At 33.9% G+C, this 24,505-nt stretch overlaps 1 protein-coding gene across 1 annotated transcript in view; it reads left to right on the forward strand.

Moving 5' to 3' along the window:
* Nucleotides 1-24,505, forward strand: part of LOC118272465 (ATP-binding cassette sub-family G member 1) — an 85,293-nt gene that overhangs the window by 25,523 nt on the left and 35,265 nt on the right. The window contains exon 2 of the mRNA XM_035588998.2: nt 6,035-6,099. Coding sequence (XP_035444891.1) covers nt 6,045-6,099 — 55 coding nt within the window. The 5' untranslated portion in view covers nt 6,035-6,044. The remainder of the gene's footprint in view (nt 1-6,034; nt 6,100-24,505) is intronic.

Below are 24,505 nucleotides of genomic sequence, written 5' to 3' on the forward strand. Positions count from 1 at the left end.
CTTTATCTTACTTATATTATAAATGTCAATGTTTGTGAAGTTGTGTGTATTTTTGTTACTGTTTAATCACGTAAAAAACTGCTCGGCTTCACGGCTGAAGGGATCGGAATGAAATTTGGAATAGGGGTAGATTATGCACATAATACATAACATACGAGTATAGGCATTTTTAACCCCACTTTTAATCATAAAAACAAGACGAAGTTCGCCTTCTCAATTGTAATATTTATCTTTATTCTCGGTAAATCAGTCAATTTTTATCTTAGTACAGAGTATTTAACATATCATTAATTAGCAATTTAATGTTTACAATATGTAATTATATTCTTAATAATGTATTTGTACGGTTCATTAGTTATTGATAAGCTGCGTGAAGTCTTTGAAACAATAAAATTGTGAAGCTACTTTCTTAGAAAGTGTTGAAAACAATACCTATTGTGACTTAGTATATAGGAATATCGCAAGATTAAGTTTAAAGAAAAATAATATATAAGAAGAAGTTAAATTCCCTTTTTTATAATATCTGTATCTGTAAGAGCTTTATTATTATTTCACTTCACACATTAATTATATTACTCGTTACAGCTTAAAAGACCTAGTCCTACTGCTGTATACAAGTCCTACTTCAAAAAGAAAAGCTATTATTATTAAAAAATATATATTATCCAAACACAACAAACACACACACACACACACGACAATATTGTCTACTCTACTTAATTACTTAAATAAAGGAACCATAAGACCAGTTGCATTTAGCGATGACAAAATCAATAAAACCATCGTAAAATCATCACAGTTGCAATGTAGGCCTCATGTCGCCTTGAACCGGTCACAGCATCAAGTGAAAGTAGCACTCCACTGTCAATGGCTTGCACTTCAAGATCACTATCATAAGAAAGTACTCTTGTACTTACAAGATAGGCAAAAATAACTCTTATGTCTTCGTAATAAAAGTGATGATTGTATCTGTTATTGTTTGCAATAAGTCGCAAAAAGGATGTTGATTGAAATCTATGTAACTGTTTAAATATGAATGAGTGTTTATTCAAATTTTCTCTTAGCTGTTTCTTAGATTTACATATTATGTGATATCATTTTGAGAATATAATTTTGAAAATTATAGCAAGCACCAAGCGACAAAGCAAAAAGAGCTTTCTTTCTATCTGAATAATAAGTATCTACTTTAGAAATTTGTAGATATCATGAGCATTATTAAAGATTAAATAGTGCGATCATACTTAACCAATAAATAAATAATTGCATAAATATCCGCTAAACGTCCTTAAACTTTATAACAAAGTATACTTAACTATTCCTAAGTTTAACATGAAGTTAAGCAATGCACTTAATCCTAAAAGTAATAAATGTCACGCTGTAATGGAAGCCATTAAATTAAAATGTCGAAATATGCACAGGAATTGGGAAGTAAAAGTTTTTGGTGTGAGAGTTAAAACTAAATGTCAGTTCAACGGTCGTTCTTGACCCGACACAGCCTTACACTTGGTTTATTCAAGTTTCAAGACAATTAGCAGCTGTATACTTATTTATGGCTAGTTTCTGCCAGTGACTTTGTCCGTGTTCTGGGGATAAAAAATACTACATTTGTTATCCCAGACTATACTCTTTATCAGACCACCACAGATGGGGCCCAGTAGGGCTGATGTCTGATCCGGAGCTGCGGACTACCTAGCCGGTTTACCGGGGCTCCGGCTCGAAAAGCAGGAGAAGGAACGGGGTGGTTTTTAGTCAGTAAGAGTCTGACATTCCCTCTCGCCTCGCTCAAGGCGGGAGAAGTCACTGGATGACTTTCCCCCTCAAAAAAAAGACTATACTCTCTATCTGTTATCTTTCTCTATACCACATTTCATCCAAATCTGTCCAAAGAAAGAGAAATAAACATACGTCTATACATCCTCTCAAACTTTCGCGTTTATAATATGAGTAATATTTTATTACTAAGTTTATAATGCTGTTATAAATGTCGCTACTTCTATAAATAAAAAGATTTATATATGAAAGTGTATATAGAAAGATTTTTTGGTAACAATTTTTTATTGAAAGTTATTAGTTCTTCCAATTTTGGCCATCCGAACAGATAAATTGGTGGAAATGTATTGTCGTATAGGTGTCAAAATGATACGTCAAATCCATTCATCTGTTTCGAGGTCATAACTATACAATATGTACCTAAAATGTAATATTACTTTCACTTGTTTCGTTGACTGTTTGCTTCTTTTTGTTTTCGTAATAGTATACATGTAGATTTTAGCAAATGTTTTGCCTTCAGTAATATCCCGATATCCCTGGGTATAATCATAACAGGGATGATGACGGGGTATGACAATTATATTAAGTCCATCAGTTAGGCAATGAAAAAATACTTAGAAAAAACTAATCAAAGTTTAGAAGTGTGAGCAAATACGTATAAAACGTACCTAGAGGTGACGTTACACGGTATTTCAAATCAATATAATTACCTTTGAAAGTATTTGTTTCCGTAAGAAAATAAAAATAAATGTTTAAAGTTTTGAAATAATCTACAATACGGACATTTAAAATTAAATAAAAATTAGTCATCTATCCTATTTAAGTCGTATACATAGTACCTACCGAATGGTGCAACATTGTCAACTAAGTACTACCTTGATCCATTATGTAGGAGCAATTATATTGCTTTTAGCTTGTATATTGAATTAGTATCTAATTGAAACGTCTTAAAACTATTAAAGATGATGTGTACTGCTAGTAAAGTCAATTTAATTTCCTGTTCATACATATATATTTACCATATTATTATTCACCGTAATTTATGGTCTGCTATTACTATTTATTATAAGACAATTTTGTTGCAGCAACGCAGTAATCAATCAATTGTGTTTCACAGATTATTATGAGCTTCAGTCCGAGATCAGTCCTTCTAGGTTTAAACTATAAAATAAGAAAGACCAGAATTTAGAAAATAATTTCATTGCTAATTTTAACAATGTGAGTGAGATCGTATGATTAATTTTCGTATTCCAGGATTTGTGTAGTTTTTAAATATAGTTATCATGTTCATCATTAGCTTCGCGCATAACGCGTATAGTATGTGTTATTCCAGACAGACTATAATCTACCCCAGTTCCAAATTTCATTCCGACTCCTTCAGCTGTTTTGACGTGATTGAGTAACAAACATACACAAACACAAACTTTCGCATTTATTGTATTAGTAAGATTGATTGATTATTATCATATTAGAGTTAAATAATTTTCAATGGATGGTCAGGGAGTTCCACCTTTATATTAAATAAATAAATTGGTGTCTATAGTGGGTGTTATGATTTCTGAGAACAGCAGACATAACTTTATATTATGGTATTTTCCTGTAAAACCAAACCAAAGGGTTTTATTACTGTAAAGTACAATCAATGTGTCAATTAATTTGGGAATAATCCTAACAGTGACTTATGGGACCCAACACCCAACCGTTATAAAACGGTTACTCAAAATGTATCTTTTCCGTATCTAAAGTTTTTATAACTCAAGTCTTTGTCAAGTAACACTCGACACATTCGTCGTATTATATATGTTTTTATGTCCGTGTGGGCTATAAAAACATACTGGAGAGTGCCAAGTGGGCCAACCTTAAGTACTTATTGCACTATATTGGTCCATTCTGCGGTTTATTTTATTTACTTGCAACATTTTCATGAGTACCATTCCGTTATTTTAATACATAGTACGAACACTTATAGGCCGGACATTAGCATTTAAGTACCGTGTCTATTTATTTTTTAATTCAGTTTCGAAATTCAATGTACTATGTAGTGTCACATCTTACTGACACTATGGAAATGTTGATTTACTGTTAAGCTCTTAACGGTTAGTCTATTGTTTTCAAATTTCGAAATGCATGTCAATTTCCAACGGTATTCGATTTTTCTATTTTCAAAATTAAAATGGAAAATTACATTTCGGTTTAAAAAAATTTTTTAGTAGGTTAGGTACTTATGAATATGTATTGTATTGCATGAATGATGTTTTTTTTTCATCTGAATGTGTGAAGATCAAATGACAATAGATGGTATTATGTTGTATGTTTTAATTCATTGAGGTCATTACAAGAAGTCAAGGTTAATTTATTCACAAAGTTACATGACTTAATAATTGGTTGAAAAAGTGTTAGTCTACAAAAAGTTAAAGTACCTATGAACAAACATGTTCTATTTTGGTACAGTGATATTATGGTGTTTGAATTAATGATTAGGAATCGTGTCATACTTTTGTACTTGATACTTGAATCAAGTGTTAAATATTGGCATTTCTAAAGAAAGATTGATAAAGGACCGTAAAATATTCGAGAAAGTGTTAAAAGCATTTTATAGCAAATACTGCGAACTTTCAATTTTTTTATTCTTTTGTTTATAGAAAAGAAGAGACATGCAATGTTTTACCTAGATACCTATTTTACTTATAACACAACTTTCACTGATATCTAGAAATATCTTCGTCAATCATATTTAACTTTTTAACTGACTTCAAAAAATGAGGTTCTCTGTTTGACCTGTATGTATGTTTGTGCGCGATTATATCGCGTTTGACTGAACCGATTTTGATGCGGTTTTCAGCATAGTGTTTTTTAGACTTACGAAAAGGTTTTTGGGATATTAGCTGACTTAAAAATGGAGGCAGCAAAGTGAAAATATTTATTTCAACTAGACCACAAGATAAAACTACTTTTGAAATGTCAAAAATAGTTACTTAGTGCTTTCGTATAGATGTAATATTATATTCTAGTATCTATTGTTGCTAAGTTAGTTTTATTACTTAGCTGCATTGGATTTTTTCGGCTCCTAACGTCAGACTAGAGTGTCATTATAAATATTATTATAATATTATCTATAAAATAGACGGTTCTTTCTCACAAGCAACTATTCAAGTCTAATTTAATCTATTTGTAGCTTTTATCAATAACTGATCTTGGGAAAGGCCAACATGTAAATACGTCATACGAAATGAGTAATGGTTGTGGTCTCTACATAATAATTTGTTGCGTATACATAAGTTTTTTTTTTATATGAAATGTTGCCCCACACTATGATTTTCTCCTAAGTGTGGGCGTTTATAAACATACAGTTTCATATACACATGACACTCATACCCGAAACAACAATTTGTGGATTACACAAAGTGTGCGGGAATCGAAACCGCTACACGTTGCACGGCAGCCAGTTGCCTAGCCACGGCGCCAACCGCGCAGCACAGTCATCTGTACATTGAAAACATTTAATTTATTATTTACCTTTAAGATTTTAAATATAATCCTGCAACAAAGGCTTCCCAATTAAGTCATACTTGTAGATTCAGGAAAGATCTTTCTTTCATGCCATTTTCGAATGTAAATTAATGTTTTTTAAAAACCCTTTTCCTTTAATTGCATATTGATATGCAATGACGATAATGGATTCGTGACGCGGATGTTAAACTGATGTTTATAAATAAATAATGATTTATTATTTACTAAATGGAATTTATTTTTAAAAACTAGTATTTAAAGTTAAAATTGGATTTATATTTATAAACAGAGTTGCTCTTTAAAATATCTTATTAAAAAACCTAGGAAAATAAAAACCTGGGTAAACTTGTTCCTTTTGGACCGGGCACATTTTTACCTTTTGTGCCGCGCGGTTTGGTTGATCGTAGCGTGATGTTTTATAGCCCATTTAGGCCCAGCCTTGCTCGATAAAATTCAACACAAACATATTTATCCAAATCACAAATACACTAATCTACGGAACTACTTTAAAGATGCGTAGTTTTAAAGATTTAAGCATACGGACAAACAGACAAAAATAGCGACTTTGTTTTATACTATGTAGTGATTAAACTATTGTACTACTAAGTATAGATTTTTACCCTTATTTAAACAGATAAAATAAAAAATATATGGTTCGTCACTACAAGTTGTACTTTGTTTAATAAAGTCAATACTTAAAACTTTGGGAGATTTTAGAGAATTAAATATAATAACACAAATTTCTTTGTTTCAGCTAATCCAAAATGGATTTGGAGTTTCGAAATTTGACATATACGGTGCAAAGTCGCCTACCAAAAGGTAAGTCATACTTTTAAACCATAAACATAAAATTATAGAACACCATTGTGCTACATTTAAAACAATTCGAATTTGTAACTAGAAAAACATAAATTACTGACGAAATGTTTTGAGTAAAGTCCGAAAAAATTAAATTCTTATCTATTACTAGTACTTTTTGTAAACTTTTAGTCGTCAAAGTTGCTGGTTATGCATAAGTAGATTAGTTTATTTTTGTTGGCATAATTATGTGCAAATAGGCAAATGGTTTGTCTGGTCACACACACCACTGTGCTTTGTTTACATTTACTCGAAACACCAGTGGTTAGAGCACGTGCGTTACCATCTTACATTATAAAGTTGAATTAAGTACAAGTTGCTGGTCAAATATTTGTTTTATTTTTTTGTCAAAACTACTCAAACACGTTTAAGTTTTCATTCTTTATTAATATTGTCAATAGAAGTAATAATTTAGTAGGTAGCCTTAGTACGAGTTTGCTTTACGTTTATCGAAATCGAAACGAGACCGCGTTCGGCGCTCTGACTGGCCAGCGTGAATGAACCGACCAATCAGAGCACCGAACGCGGTTTCGTAAGCGTAAAGAAAACTCGTACTAAGGCTCCAGTAAGTGGGATTCTCTGAACCATTCTTAAGTATAAAATAAAAGTTAATAAAACCCAGACGGGCTGGCATTTAGCAGAGTGATACTAACTCATAATAAATTTATCAATCATACAAATAAATGTATAAGAACAAAGAAATATTGCATTTATATCTTTTTAAATGTATAGGTAACCTACTCGTACATGTTAAAATGAAAGACTTAATCTATGTCACCTTTTCTTAACAGCTATTGTTATTTAACAATAGATAAAATGTAGGCAAGAGTTCACAATAAGTAACGGTAAATCTTAGGGACTAAACAGATATATTTTCTTGTCAAAGTAATTTGGGGTCAACATCAATTACTTACGGTATGTTATTCAATGAAACTTTAAATATTCAATTTGTTTAAGTATGTAGGATGTAGGTACATGGTAAAAAAATAAAAACAACTTCAACTTAACTGTGTTATGTAGGTACAGTGTAGAGAACATATATTTTTTGCATGTAACCCATTAATCGTCTGTGATATATTATATGCCAGACATATTTCCGTGTCCCTGCAACTCATGTTGTATTGCTGTGACAGAGAGAATGCATGATTTTTTCGTTGTATTCACACGAGTGCTCCTCTTTATTTAGTGTAGATATAATTTTTCGATTTGAAGCCCTGTGTTAGGTAATTGATATTTACCTGGACGCTTTTTTTAAGGGGGAAAATCATCCAATGATTTCTCCCGCCTTGGGCGAGGCGAGAGGGAATGTTAGACTCTTACTGACTAAAAACCACCCCGTTCCTACTCCTGCTTTTCGAGCTGGAACCCCAGTAAACCCGCTAGGTAGTCCGCAGCTCCGGATTTACCTGGACGCTTCGAAGGTCAATAAATACCTTCAGTATCTTAAACTAATGGTGGGTATCTATATGGCATTCAGACTGCCTTCATCTTTATGTGATTGAGATCGCCTCTTAACATGATACAAAACCTGAATTAAAGCTTCCGAAAATCCAAAAACAAATAAATCACTGGCCGCTGACACTTAAAGAATTTTGGATGCCGTTTTAATATAAAAAAATAGGTTAGGTTTTTAAATAGACATACAAAAGTCATTGACATCGTTTTTTATCGACGTTGTTTATTTCCATGTAAACGGTTTACTGAAAAAAGTCTAACTGCGGTTATTTTAAGTAGCTATTAAGTTGAATTTAGTACGAATGTTGGGTTTTGTTTCACAACAAAAATTATGGTGGGATAGGTCAGTAAACTGTACGACAAGTAACTATAATTTTGACTATACATTTACTCAAAAAGGTCACCTTGATTTTTGAATGCCCTTTGAAATATATATATATTTTATTTTGTGGTCTTAATTCTTCTTACTTTGTTTTTTAGTTTAGTATCTATTAAGGCTTGAAGGCAAGACATAAAGTGTTTTAATTTATTTTAGTTCTTTTGGTTTCTTGGAATGTAAAGTAACTTTTAGGAAACAACAATATAATTAAGCCTTCATATTGTTCCATTTGGTAGTGAAAACAAATACATTAACAGTTTTTTATACAGACAAGCTAGTACTTGATTAACAAAGTCGATTAACAGTAACAATAAAATGATAATTAAATAATGATTACACTTTTATAGGTACATATTTCTGAACCTAACCCAACTAACAATTTTGCCCTATAACCAAACCTTATATCTCAAAAATGCTGGGTAAATGATGTATAAAGGTTTTAGTGGTGACTGATTGTTGTGTAAAAGCGTTTGACAACACAGTTTGGCTCTATAAGTTTATATAGCAAAAACGACCTATTAATAGTTGATGTAAAGGTTTACTTCACGACTTTATATAGCTGTTATAGTCAGGCGTTATAGCAACCTCCATTGTTACTAGTATACAACAATTGAACTTCATAACAGTTTTGACTGTCACCCTAATGCGCCTAATTTGCGCAATAAAGGTTCGAAACGAACTCCTATGTGTCGTTTGTTAAAGTAGAGATGACAACTCAGGAATAGGACGATATTACGATATTGAGGGTTTTAATATCATCGTTACAGTACACAGTAATATAGTGGGCACAAAAAGTCTACATCGGAGTGATTTGGTGATACAGCTGAGTTTCAAATTATATTTATATAGCTTAATTGTCTTATAAAGGGTTGTTAATGCCCATTATAGCTGTAGTGATAAACTTATATCACAAATACACTTTTTAGAAGCAGATTGTTTTTTTATAACTATTATAGTTCCTCTATTACACAACAGTACTATAACGGAGATCTTATGTGTTTTAAAACATTATTATTGTGTATAAAGGTAGGCTAGCAATGCTTTTAAATGATAATTCCGTTTTGTAAAAGCACTTCTATCGCTCTTCTACAACATTGACATTTTGATTCAGTGTAATTAATGCGACAATATTTTTATCTATACTAATATTATAAAGCTGAAGAGTTTGTTTGTTTGTTTGTTTGAACGCGCTAATCTCCGGAACTACTGGTCCGATTTGAATAATTCTTTTTGAAGACCCAATTATAAAAAATGGTTCCGTACAAAATACAGTTCACGTCAGTGATGAAATGGAGAATAATTCATTTGTGGACAGCGATTCCAGGTGTGACAGTTTTTCAGATTGTTTGATTGATTCAACTGAAAAAAAAAAACCAGCAACTACGAGATGGTTTGAAGCATTGGGCTATTAATTATAATATTTCACACGAAGCAATAAAAAGTCTGCCTCGTTGGTCGAGTGGTTGCAAGTGCGACTGCCGGGCAAGGGGTCTCTGGTTCGATTCCCGGGTCGGGCGAAGTATTGCTGAGCCTTTTTCGGTTTTTCGAAAATTTCTCAGTAGTAGCACGGAGTCTGGAAATGTGCCCGGTATATGGCAATAGGCTTTCCACCTATTACATGGGACTTACAATATAAATAATTGTGAAATGTGGGTGTACACAGTGGCATTACGTGCCATAATGTGCACCTCTGCCTACCCCTTCGGGGATTAAAGGTGTGACGATATGTATGTATGTAGTTATACTTCTCTGACGTCATACGTAGTACCTACACAGATTTATAAACCATAACATTTATTCATTAACAAAAGTATTCATCATATTTATGGAATAAGGACAAAAAATAAAACAAAAATAACAAACAAGCTCAAAAGGAACCCTAATTTCATGTAATGGTGGATGTAATCTATCATAATGAGTACTATAGTAGAGTTAAGGAAGCTGGAACTATGTTTATAACTTAAAATAAGAAATTATTTTAGTAAAAGCTCATTAATTCGAAGGGGGCATTCAAATATGTCGTAAATCCATACATAGTTTATCAGTAAAATTACAGTCGCACAACATTTTCCTCGTAAGAGACGAATAATTCGATTAAGTACAAAATAATATCTTAGTCACCACGATACCCTGTCACTTTTCTTATTTTTTTATTTCTCTTCTAAAACACTGAGACACTGCAGCGACGTGAACGAATGTAAAATGAATGAATGATGAATTTTAGTGATGTAATGGAATCATGAACTCTTTGACAGTACCCAAAAACACTTTAGTAGTGCTGCGGTGGCTTATATATCACAAAATTGTCATGCCTGATACCCTTATAGTTCTACTTTAACACTGAATGGAGATATAATTGCGCCACTTTCTTTGTAGATGCACCTTCTTTGGCCTTTTATTTGACCACCGTTTAGTTTTTACAAAACGTTCTATGGCCTTCTATAAAACTAACTTTTGTTGGTTGGGAAGTAACCTATCATAATATGTGCTGTAGTTTCTAATCGTACAATTTTAGTGCTTTTGTTTGCCTTAAATGGTACTTTTCACACTAATATTATAAATGTGAAAGTTTGTTTGGATGTTTGTTCGTCAATCATGCTGAAACTACTGAATGGATTTTGATGACATTTGGTATACAGACAGGGTATGAGCTGACTTGAGTGATAGGATACTTTTTATCCCACGAGAACGGGGGTGAAGTCGCTGGCAGAAGTGAGTATGTAATAATTATAATTTGAATTTCATAATTAGTATTCCAGAAGCGACCGGCCAAGAAGTGGACATGGATAAGCCCTGATGGTTCTACCAAAAATGAGATCGACTTCATCATGGCGACCGAAAGACGTATATTCAGTGATGTCTCTGTGATAGCGAAGGTGAAAACCGGTAGCGATCACCGTATTGTCAGGGGCACACTGAACATCAATGTAAAACTAGAGCGGTCACGCCTGGTGAAGTCCACGCTCCGCCCTGGACGTGCCCAGATCCAAAACCCCGAGCAGTTCCAACTCCAACTGCAAAATCGCTTCCAGTGTCTAGCTGATTGTGGAAACGTGGACGAGATAAATAATGGGTTGGTGGAAACTGTCCGAGCAGTGGGGTCAGACTTCTTCAAGACCCCCCGCCGAAACAGGCCCCAAAAGCTCTCCGACGGAACCTTAAAACTTCTTAAGGATCGTAGCGAGATGAGGCTGCAGTCTTCAGACGATATGTCTGAATACGGCAAGCTCAATAGACGAATCTCGAAATACATGCGACGTGACCTGCGGGCCTATAACGCCGCAAGAGTCAGAGACTTAATTGAGCGAAACAAGGGCTCAAAAGTCTTCGCAAAGAATTCGTCTGTTGGGCAAAGCCAAATGACGAGGCTGAAGACCGAGGATGGCAGCGTCATCTCGTCGAAGTCCGAGATCCTCGGAGAGCTCGAGAGGTTTTACGGACAGTTATACACCTCAACACGGCAACCCATCGTCGGTACAGCTCGGGACCCAAGAGCTAAACTGACGCGGCACTACACTGAGGATATCCCAGACATCAGCCTGTACGAGATTAGGATGGCTCTCAAACAGCTTAAAAACAACAAGGCGCCGGGCGATGACGGAATCACGTCGGAACTTCTGCGAGCGGGTGGAAAACCGATACTTTTAGTCCTCCAGAAGCTATTCAATTCCGTCATACTCGAGGGAACCACGCCGGTAGCATGGCAACGGAGTGTGGTGGTTCTGTTCTTTAAAAAAGGCGACAACTGTCTGCTAAAGAACTACAGACCTATCTCACTTCTGAGCCATGTGTATAAGCTGTTTTCGAGGGTCATCACGAACCGTCTCGAACGCAGGCTTGATGACTTCCAGCCTCCCGAACAAGCCGGATTCCGAAAAGGTTTCAGTACCATAGACCACATTCATACGCTGCGGCAGATTATACAGAAGACCGAGGAGTATAACTTGCCACTATGCTTGGCGTTTGTGGACTATGAGAAAGCCTTCGATTCAATCGAAACCTGGGCGGTGCTGCAGTCTCTCCAGCGGTGCCACATCGACTATAGATACATCGAGGTTTTGAAGTGTTTGTATAACAACGCCACCATGCGCATCCGACTCCAGGAAGAGACTACGAGGCCAATCCAGTTGCGGAAGGGCGTGAGACAGGGAGACGTTATATCTCCGAAACTGTTCACAAACGCACTGGAGGACGTTTTTAAGCTCTTGGACTGGAGCGGACGCGGCATCAATATTAATGGCGAATACATCACTCATCTCCGTTTCGCCGATGACATAGTCGTAATGGCAGAGTCGCTGGAAGAGCTGAACACCATGCTCAGCGACCTCAATACCGTTTCCCAACAGGTGGGCCTTAAAATGAACATGGACAAGACGAAAATCATGTCAAATGTCCATGTTGCACCTATACCGGTTGTCGTTGGGAACGATATACTCGAAGTTGTAGACCACTACACATACCTGGGTCAGATCATCCAGTTAGGTAGGTCCAACTTCGAGAAAGAGGTCGCTCGAAGAATCCAACTCGGATGGGCAGCATTTGGGAAGTTGCATGAAGTCTTCTCGTCAAAAATCCCGCAGTGTCTGAAGACCAGGATGTACAACCAGTGTGTGTTGCCAGTGATGACGTACGGTACCGAGACATGGTCCCTAACTGCTGGCCTTTTAGAAAGGCTCAGAGTCGCCCAGCGCGCGATGGAGAGAGCTATGCTCGGAGTATCTTTGCGCGACAAAATCCGAAATATGGAAATTCGCCAAAGAACAAGAGTTACAGACATGGCTCTCAAAATATGCAGGCTGAAGTGGCAATGGGCAGGCCACGTCGCTCGGAGGACTGATGGCCGCTGGGCCAGGAAGGTGACTGAGTGGCGACCGCGGACCGGAAGACGCAGCGTGGGCAGACCTCCCACTAGGTGGACCGACGACATCGTCAGAGTGGCGGGGAGCCAGTGGATGCAGGTGGCGGCTTGTCGTTCTACGTGGAGGACCAAGGGGGAGGCCTTTGTTCAGCAGTGGACGTCTCTCGGCTGATGATGATGATGATGATGAATTAATATTCCGTAGCTCAAGGCTTTCCTAGTGAACTCAAAACTGCGATCTGTTTTCAAACCAATTTAAATATTTGATTATAAAATATTTTATTTGTAATAGGAATTACACATAAAACCATTTTAGACTCATTAATTTAGCATATTTGTTCGATAAACATTTCGGTTGGTGCGGTGGCTGGGCAACTGGCTGCCGCGCAACGGGTAGCGGGTTCGATTCCCGCACGGAGCAACTCTTTGTGTGATCCACAAATTGTTGTTTCGGGTCTGGGTGTCATGTGTATGTGAACTTGAATGTTTGTAAACGCACCCACGACACAGGAGAAAATCCTAGTGTGGGGCAACGTTTTTTTAAAAAAAAAAAAAAAAAAAAAAAAACATAGTCTAGACTTGACTCAAGGTTTAACTCATAAACTTTTGATAAATAAAACCTAGATCTAGGTATACAACCTACATAGCTTTTTAACTTCTTATCTTCTAAGTCATGGATACGATTCAACTGAAAACCTCCTAATCGTTCCGAAATAATCTGACAGGCATCTCTTTTCATACGGACTTACTTTTATACAGACCTATTCACACTCTTCAAGCAAACGCAATTCGTGCTCACACTCATATACGCATTCATCCACCCAAGCAACCCACCCACCCTCTATCACACACACTCACACACACACACACACACACACACACACACACACATACACACTCATACACACACACACACACACACACTCACACTCACACACACACACACACACACACACACACACACCTACACACGCACACACACACATACACACACAACTCATTTCTATTCCTTTTATATGTGTTGTATTTTTTGTTATTGTAAGTGCTACTTCTGTAAGCTATTCTCTCTTATCAAAGGCTAGACCTATTCCTACTGATATGTTACTTATAATTTTATAGGGGGGGCCTGGTAATCTGTGTGACAGGGTTTCCTAGTGCAGATACCAGTCTCCCACAAAGGTTTAAATTTATTATATTTTGTAAACATAGTTTTAAGTCACCTTTGTGGAAGAGAAATAAATGATTATTATTATTATATATTATTTTATTATAGCTCCATCCCTCTTGCACTGCTCAATGATCGACCATTCTGACACAATTGTAATAGTAGACTAAGGCCCCTGTTCCTACCTCTATTATGTTTTTGGAAAAACAGCCGTACTAATGCGTTATCACCAAAGTACAGTCGCGTGTTTGTACGCATAACCTAGTTTTACACCGATACTGTTGATACTGTAGACCCAACAACCAAACTCACGTGTCCGTGAACGCATCAGCCAGCTGATATTTGTCACAGTAACCTTATGAATTGATAACCCTACTAATGAACAGAATTCCCAATTAGTACTTAAGAATTTTGCGATAACACAAGGACATTTGATTATAAGGAGATTTGGGGGCCAATTAATGGCCCCGACTCACTCTGCGTGATTTCTTTCATCATTATATTGGAAAACAATGATAATAACAAGGACATGTTGTTATGATGAGAGTGAGTTTAATTTTGGCTGCACGGTTCAATTCCTGTATGAAGCAACTCGTTGTCTTTTCATAGTCGTTAAAAATATACCGATATTTTTGTTTTTCTTTATACTCATTGTGCATGGATACTACAGAGTTACTTATAACTAGCTTATGCTTGTGACCTTTTTTCGCGTGGAATAATGACTTCTAGTAGCATGAAACCCACACCCACAGGCACATTAAATTTTCGGGATAAAAAGTAGCCAGTGTTGTGCCTAGAATATTAAAATAAAGTTATACCAAGTTTCATCGTAATCGGACTAGTAGTTTTTGCGTGCTACGAGAACAGACAGACAGACAAAGATTTTTTGAACCACATTTGATTGACATTGAGTTCGGTATCAACCTAGTAACACCGCCTACTTTTTTTATATATTTTAATGTATATAATTAACACTTCTACAGGTTTATTATATATATAGAGAAGATAATTTTAAACACTAGTGTTGTTTTATTTTATGCAGGAAATCGCGAATTCTTTGCCCTTATGCAGGTAAACAATCTTTAGCAGAGTTATTTTCGTCATGAACTTTATTAATCTGGTTTATAAAATAGTACGTTATTAAAACTGTAGTCTATAAATAGTTTAACTATCCGTCTTGCATATATTATAGTTGTCTATACTTAGTTGTAGGCCATTGGACTCTTAAGGCAACTAAATGTTATGATATAAAAAAAAATGATACGAAAAATGTAAAAGCATTACCTTCAAGGCTCTATTAACGCGTTGTATGTTGGTACGCAGATCTACGTGAGACATAATGTGTTTTCTATTATATCTCGTACATGGACAGACAAGAGGTTAAGAGTTTTCCACATTGGATCTTGTAAAAATCAATTTAGACATTTTAAAAGTAACGGTCGATGTTAATAAACAAGCAATCTCAATACAAGATATTGAAATTCCGATCGAGATTGATTTTTGACATTAAAATTCTATTGAATTTCGATTGATTCAGTTGGGTTAGCGGTAGATTTCAGTATCCTTAGTACGAGTTTGCTTTATATTTAACGAGATAGAACAAACCACGAGTTTGTCTTCTGTCTTTGTCTATCTGATTACCTATAGGGAAAATTTCTTAATTTCGGTGATAATTCTATAAACATAGTTACTGTGACTTAAGATTTTAATTTTCTTATTTCAATTCAAAAAGAGGATTATTTAATTCTTGTTACGAATTTTAATAATCTGTTTATGCAAATAACTGCAACTAAGATATTGTTTTATTTTGCGATATCAATAACTTTGTTTTTAATATTATTAAATATCTATTTTTATCTATGCATAAAAATCTAGAATGCTAGAATGTCAGACATTTAATGGGTTAGAACTTTTCTATATTAGTGCGTCCGGGTTATGTTTAGTTCAGTTTATTTCAAAGATAGGTTTATTTGTGAAATAGATCTATTTGTGAACTACCTAATTTTTCGCGGTTTCAACCGCTATGCTCAGCTCCTATTAGTGGTAGTGTAATGTTTTATATAGCCTTCCTCGACAAATGCTCTATCCAACACAAAAATAATAATTCAATTTGGATCAGCAGCTCCGGAGATTAGCGGGTTCAAACAAACAAACTCTTCAGCTTTATACAGAATTTTTTTATGCAAAAAATCTGCACCTACATAAAGCACATTAAGTTTATATTTATCGCACAGGCTTGAATGTCAGACATTTATATAATCGTTAAGAACTTTTTCTATATTAGTGGGTATTACCTATTTAAATTGTAGAATATTCTGGAATATGTTAGATGCTATGTTGTCAGTTGGATTAAGAAGTTGACTACATTCGCGTCCGGGTCGTGATTCGTTCAGTTTATTTTGAGACATCTTTTTTTAGTTTATTTAGTGAAATAGTTTTATTTATAACACTATTTAAAGACAAGAAAGTCATTAATAACCAGGCTTGCTCGGGATTGGCGATTTAAAGTTGTAAAGATTTTTTTTCAAAATACCTCCGGGACTCCACCTCGTCTTCTTAGTGTAATTTCAAGATTATCCGACACTAAAATCCAACTAAGTACGGCTCTCATAATGTCATCGGCCCACCTCTTAGAAAGCCATGCTGAACTTATGAAAAACTAAGATAGAACTGTTTGTAGCTCAAAGGAAGTTCTTCGACTTACAAAATACACAGTCAAGGATTTTAAAGCTATAAATAAAGTTAATCCGTTTTACTGCTTAACATCCTGTTCTATTAATATCGAAAGACTATTTTACTCTTTAGATATATCTAAGATTCACCAAAAAACGGCAATGAATAGATCTTATACTTAATTGATAGGAAAAATACTAGCTGAAGTTATGCGGAGAAAAAATGTATCGTCGGTCGGTAACTTTTAATTCTATGAAGTAATTTGTTTTGAATTATTTATTATGATGATTGCTGAAATGTGAATAACACGTAGTAGTAAAGGAGATAAGAAACAGCTGTTTGTCCCTTGTAATTGGTGTAAACAATTAGTTATGATTAAATGCTTCATTAAAATATTAATTTAAGTAAATCATTAAAATAATGTCTGATGGTTTTCGATACGAACTTGGACCATACTCTTCTTCATTACTCCTTTTAGTATTACATTGTGTACACAGATTTAAAGAAATATATGTATAAAGATTAATTAGTAAGTTTATACCTTTACCGCCGTACTCAGTTTTAACCTCTGCTCTGCTGGTATATGAGACGGGGGATAGAAAACACATTGTGTAAAACTTAAGATCTACTTTTTGGCATACAACTGGTTAATGGTTAACCCAATCCTCAGCCATTGTTTTCGCAACAAAATGTAAACGTAAACATTAAAATTTAAATGTTTCTGAGTACGGCAGTTAGAGAGACTGTAAGAATTATCACAGAACACCTTCACGCATTGCTTACGATGTAACACAGTTACTTTGTAGCACATTAATAATTATTTCGTAAAAACAACGATAAAGTAAATAGATAAAACATATTTTTAACTAGATCATTGTCAGTGCAATGAATGCAATAATAATGAAATCAGAAGAACTGGGTCACCGTCCGTCTGTTTGTGATAACGCTGATTGTTCAATTACATAGGAATCGAATACCTATTCCATAATTTTGTGTAATATAGTATCACGTTTTTAGTTCACAATGAGGTGAATAGGTTATAAATAAGACCGTACTCAGGGTCATTCAATGGCCACTTAACCCAGTACTTTTTTTTGAGGGGGGAAAAACACCCCTTTCCTACTCAAATGCTTGTCGAAGAGACCCGGTAAACCCGCTGTAGTCCGCAGCTCCGGAACATTAACCCAGTACTTAGAAATGGAATGATGGTAGCAGGTATGAAAATTTGATCGTATTTAGTCCTCAGTTAGGTAATGAAAATACAACATGATTTTTTTTTATTTTGTCATATCTGATAACAGTACTGTCAAAACGAATCCAAGTTTAGGAGTGGGAGCAAATACGTTTTGGATTTTAAAGATCTTTTATTGAAATTTGTACTAACATATTAAAATGAATCTCAGTATATTTGCTGAAGGAATAATGACCTTTGAAGAAGAAATACAGTTCAATTTGTATTGACATGACTAACATTTTTTTACATAAACAAGTTTACCAGGTCATGTAATTAGGCCAAGTGCGTTGTAAATGGAACATTGACCTAATCAATGCGTTGTAGTGTTTTCCATTAAATGATATAACTTTATTTGATAAGCTCTTCCCTTTGTGGTAGTAAAGGGAATAATAATAATTAATTTAAATCGATAAATTGTCTTTCTTTACTGAATATAATATATAACATAGAGCACAAATTCCCATGTTTTATACACCTACATTAACAGGCAAAAAACATAATATAGGTGTAAAATAAATCTATATAACCTCACAACTCCGATGAGGACTATTTCTTCGACACTGTAAGTTAGTTTTTATTTATTTTCCGTTTTGTATGTTTCTATATATTTTAGTCTTAGTTTTAATTTTTATTTAGTCTATGTATTTAAGTTCATGTTATGTTTTAACTATATAATCATTTATTGTACAAAGGTATGTTCAATATTGTTAGTAAATAACGTTTAAGTTAATGATGCAATCATCAGTATTATAAGATATTTTGTTTGTTAGTTTTTTTTCCCCATCTTATTGTTATTTTTTGTTTAGATAACAGTCTTCAGAGTTCAGATAAACAATTGCTTGTTTGACTTTCAATAAATAAATATGTAAATAAACAATACAAATAATCCTTTTATAATTGACATTGCCCTTACAAGTTCATCAGCATGAAGTTCGTTTCACTTCAATATGAATACTTACCTGCAATTTGTTTCTCATTATTTCAAGTAATTAGTATAAAATTAAATAAGTTTTACTTGATCTTGCATCAGCAGCACCTGAAGGTCAGACTGATAGTGAATGGCCCATGACATTGATTGCGTCTTCTGACTGAAGCATTTTACAGTAAATACCTACTACGAGTATACTCGTATTTCTGCCATAAAACTATATCGGTGTGATGTCGAACTGAACCGGAGGGTTTAAGATGCTTGGTTCTTTTGAGGGTTCGAAACTACCAACGGCAATCACCAATCTGACTTTTACTGAATTATACTTCCTAAGAAGAGAGACACTACTGAAAAACGGCAAAGAAAAACATCGTGAGGAAACCTGGGCTTATAATCATATTATAAGTGTAAAACGCATTAAGCATTTCTCATGTGAATGAAGAGGCCTTTGGTCAACAGCTAGTTATAGGCTCTTAATGTGGGTGACATTATGTGATGTGTGTTAAAATAAATATCAGTGTAACTTTAGTTATTAGTGTTGCATTTACCAAACAATGCATTATTTTCCCAGTCAATTTAAGCTTGATTATTTAGGTAATAAAACTTAACAGGTATGCTAACCATTAACACTTAATAGTTTTTTACTTAACCTTAATTTATAAGCAAACAAATTAAAACAGTAATGTTGTAAAGAGTTTATGCTGTCGAGACATTCACTAGATTGCATCATTTAAATATTATAACACTTTTTGACTATTTTTTTTTATAATTAGCAAACAATATTATGTAGTACAGAATAAGTCCTTGAAAAAAGTTTATACAATAGCTACGTATAAACTTTTACCTTAATTCAAGCTTGAATTACAAGAAAATTTATTAGGTCATGTCTACTCTTAGAAAGATTAACAATTACATTGAATCTACTTTACACATTCATATCATTATTCACTTTGATCACTACAAAGCTCAATATCCGTGATTCGTGTAGCTATTTCCATATACCACTTTATTCCATTAAGTGGTTCCAGTCATCAATGACTCATATCATATGAGGCACCTGCCTAAGGTGCAAATTATCCAGTCCATCATCAGAATCCTTTTATTATTCATTTAGAATTTCCCCGCATGCATAAATAGTACGTGGTTTGAATTGTAACCTATTTATTATTGTTTGTAGTATAGTTATAGTATAACTGGACTCTTTTCAAGTACCGTCGCACTTGGTATGCATCCTTTTTGGTTCTTTTTTTATTGTAGACATAACATCGTGTGCTTTTTGGGTATTGTGAAGGACTAGGGCATTTTGACAGAGACCAAGCAGCAGAGGCGTTGATTTCTATTGCGATCTTCAACCATCTGCCAAGCATGGATATTTTGACACGCCCAAGTTTATAACTCCAGCACTCCAATGTCCAATTGAAATTTTCAAACTCAATAAGTGATGAAATTGACAATGCTAAATCTCTATAGAGCTTTTTATAACCAAAAAATCTATTGTACAGTAATGTTGTAGCATTCTATGCTGCTCTATTAGTGATAACTAAAAACATGATTAAAAGCCCTTAGAGGTTGCGGTTTTTATATAAATCTAAGAACAAAATATTACAGTAGGTAGGTAAGTTTAAATTAATTGCAGTTATAATGGTAGAAATAATTAAATAAAGAAACTTATATTATTACAATGCTATCATAGGGTGTTTAAATTATGAAAGGAAGGAACTGCTTCACTCACCATTTTCTTACCTTTAGTAATCCAACTTTCGAACTTATATAGATCATTACGAAACTACAAGTCAAACAGATTCAGACAGTAGTGAATTTCATATAATGACTTTTTCCATTAAGTGGACACACGCACGCCAATGACGTTTCGTTACATCTAATCAGTAACGTTCAAACACGAAATAATAATTAGAATATGCATTCATTATAATATATATGTATTATAAATTTATAAAGTAACTAACAGTATAGTATATACCAAATTCATATTAAAATCAAGTACCGTTACATTGGTAATAATCCCTTTTGTTTTTTTATTGAATGACTCTTTGTGTTCCTTTGCAAGCGTACTAAGAAATAACTATCGCGATAAGATACAGAAATAGGCCTTAGGTTTTTTAAATTCTTTCAGTTATTTCCTAATTTTTATCCGCAACTATCAGAATAATTATTAAGTAACCAACTATTTTCAATTGATAATATTGATTAACTAATAAGTGATGACATTGAAGTGAAATTAGAGTGGGGCACCATCTGATTTATTAATATAGTGATTTGTATACAAGCGCACAAAAATGCGCTAATTTGAGATAGGTACTGCGAATACAGTTTTTAAATAAATTAATACGCAAATACCTAACATACTAATGTATTTGGTTCAGAAAAATAAATGGTGCACGTAGATGCTAGTTGACTTTACTTTTTTCTAGTGCTTATAAAAAAGCTTTCATAGAATCCACAAATATTTGATTACGTTAATTAGCCAAATAATTGTCTAGTCTAGCCGTTTTCGAGTTTAAACGCTTTTATTTCCATTATTTATGTGGTTAAAAAACCCGCTATAAAATATTTTTTATAGCTATTATAGTTTTATTGCGAATGAAAAAGAAAAAGATACTTAATAATATAACGCTGTATTATGAAAAATAAAAATGTGACACTATAGTATTAAAATCATAATTATAATTTTATAGTTAATTGTTAATGTTTTTATAGCGTAATAGAAGTGCCATTAATATAATAAGTTGCTAACTTAATATCACAAAGGTTCAGAATTTAATTAGAGTTTGACTTTAAACTGGTTTGGTTTTTCTAAGATCTACAGACATACCTACAGATGTAAACTTATTATTATAAACTAAATAATAATATATGATGTAAGTAATAAATAATAAAGAATTTGGTCTATAAGTAGGTAATTAGATTATAGTAAAATTAACCAAAGCCAAAGTTTAGTTACATTATTTTTCCTCAGGGCTGGATGAAAAAAGGTTTAAGTGCAGGAATATGAAGGTACTATGAAATAATCTAGTTAATGTAGCTCTACTATCAGTACCTATATGGACTCCTCTACCTACCCCTTTGGTAAATAACATACACGTTATTATGAATGAACGTAAGACGTGCCACGCAGTAATAAATAATTTAAATAAATTGGCAAATATTTACCTAACCTAAGTAGATAATAATAATATTTATCCACTTACAATAAGACTCATGTTCAATCTAGATTTCCATACAATAATATGATTTATTCATGAAACAAATATTCGTGATATGCCAACTGTAGATCAAGTGTACTTATGTACAAAGCAAATAGACGTACCTACTGAGCCATGATGTAAAAATGTTATATGCAAATATGCGACAACTAAGTAGTGAAGAATGCATCATTTCTGAATCACCCTGGCATCATTAGAACGCTATTCTATATACATAATCAATCGATATACAAGAGCCTTTTTGATAAAATTGTATACGTACCATTTGAAAATTTTGCTAAGTAGTTCAATTTATTGTTAGAGTCAGTGTCAGTTATAAATTTTCAATCCAGTGTCTTCTCCTGCCTCCTGCCTGCGAGGCGAGAGGGGGTGCCAGACTCTTACTGACTAAAAACCACCCGGAAACATGGTTGTCGATTAATACAGTTAAAGATATTTTTTCTAGAATTAATGCTCTTCGTAGAGATAGTAGTAAAACCTACTCATAAAAATTACTATCACAGGATACGCAAATGTATAGAAATATAGTATATTTTTATATCTGTTCGATATCACTAACTTTTATCTTAAAATGAAAGTCATTCACAGATAACATTTAATGTAGGTTTACCGGATACATTTCCTTTACATGGTCTGATACACTGCTCATGAAGGCCAGGCTCCGGAGTACATCCTTCTTTTAAAAATATCTGTAATATAACTTATTTCTTTGATAGGCACGGCATCCTTCATATATGCATAGATGTTCTATGTACATAGATGTTTCAATCGTTCTAACAACTTTAAGTAGAAACCATTTCCATAATATCAAATCTTAACCATTTAGCGTCAACTTCCATTATTAATTCAATCCTCTTAAAGTCAAAGTCAAAGTCTAAATTAAATATTTATTTCAAATAGACCAGAAAGGCACTTTTGAACATCAAAGCAAATAATAAAAGCAATATTAAAATTGACTGCCTGTCGGTCAGCCCTCTATTCAAGCTATTTGCTCTTTCGAAAGTGTCCTATGGAGAAGAACGAGCAAGAAACTCCACAGGTTACTCTTTTTCAATCAGATTCAATACAATTCTTGCATTAATAAACATTATTGCATATCCTTTAACGAGAAAATTAACTAGCAAATCAAATGATCTTAACTGTTCAATACATCTTGTACAATGAGCTACCATTTATTAGCTGTCGTGTTGTTTACTGCAGTGTCGTTGATAAATATCGCTATATATTGTGATTTATGTATCAGCTACTGGTAATGCTGTGTACATAGTAACGCAATGTAACTTGGGATTTACCTTGTATATATTTAATAATACGTAATATTATCTTTATTAACCAAAAGTCCGACTGTTAAATAAATATCTCCCCTTAAAAAGTAATAATGCTATTATTCAGTCATTGGTAGCTGGACATGAGTTTTAGGACATACCTACCTAAATCTCAGACTGCGCCAGACAGTCCACAAATAGGGAGAGATGGCGGGAGATCGTGAGGAAAGCAGCATCCACCTCCAATACAAATACGACCGCCTCAACGTGACCACGACCGCTTTGCCAAGAGCGAAACGACAGAGAACACCTGAATTTAGAAGAAATGGAAGAATAAGAACAAAATATTTTATTAAAAAGGATTACTCCATGAAACTAAAACAAAGTTGTCCTAATGCTACGACATCTATGAACATTCACGTTACAATTTGCTACGTTCGCTACGAAACCTGCTTTCAGGTTTGTAAAAAACTCGCTACGAACGACCGTTGTAGCATGTTATATGAGATTATTACTAGAATTAATAAAAAATGGCGTACGTTAAAAACAATAAATGTGTAACAGGTATATGACCTAGCTATAAAACAAAGTCGCTTTCCGGTGTCTGTCTGTATGCTTAGATCTTTAAAACTACGCAACCGAATTTGATGCAGTTTTTGTTATGAGTGAATAATGCATAATCGACGCTGACGTAGTGTGTGAACAAAAGCTAGTTTTATCATAAACCGATTTCTCCGTAGATTAACATAACATGTTATCCAATAGGTTATCGATTAATACTAGGCTATCCTTAGCCTTGTTCGTGGGTGATCGATTATAGCTGTATTTATGACATTAATTGCTAACATAAAATGCTAATGAGAGGTGATGTAATTCTGCTCTTTGACAAATAGAAATGAAAATAATCTTAGATTGTATTTATAGTCTAGAAAGAAGCCGCTGATAGAAGTTAGTTAATTATAATTATATGCAAACTTTTACATATTTGGAGTTGGGAGACATGTTGATTTAAATCGAAAGAGTTGCAACATAAAATGCGTATGTATGTATAAGTACTATCTATATCTACTAAGTTTGACTTGTTATGTAGTCCAAATTCAACTATACACATATATAAAGTAAAATAATTGACGAAACAAACGAATAAAATTAATTAACATAATTAAATTATATTTGTAATTTGTGC

Source organism: Spodoptera frugiperda, chromosome 4 (assembly GCF_023101765.2).
Source record: "Spodoptera frugiperda isolate SF20-4 chromosome 4, AGI-APGP_CSIRO_Sfru_2.0, whole genome shotgun sequence".
NCBI classification, from domain to species: domain Eukaryota; kingdom Metazoa; phylum Arthropoda; class Insecta; order Lepidoptera; family Noctuidae; genus Spodoptera; species Spodoptera frugiperda.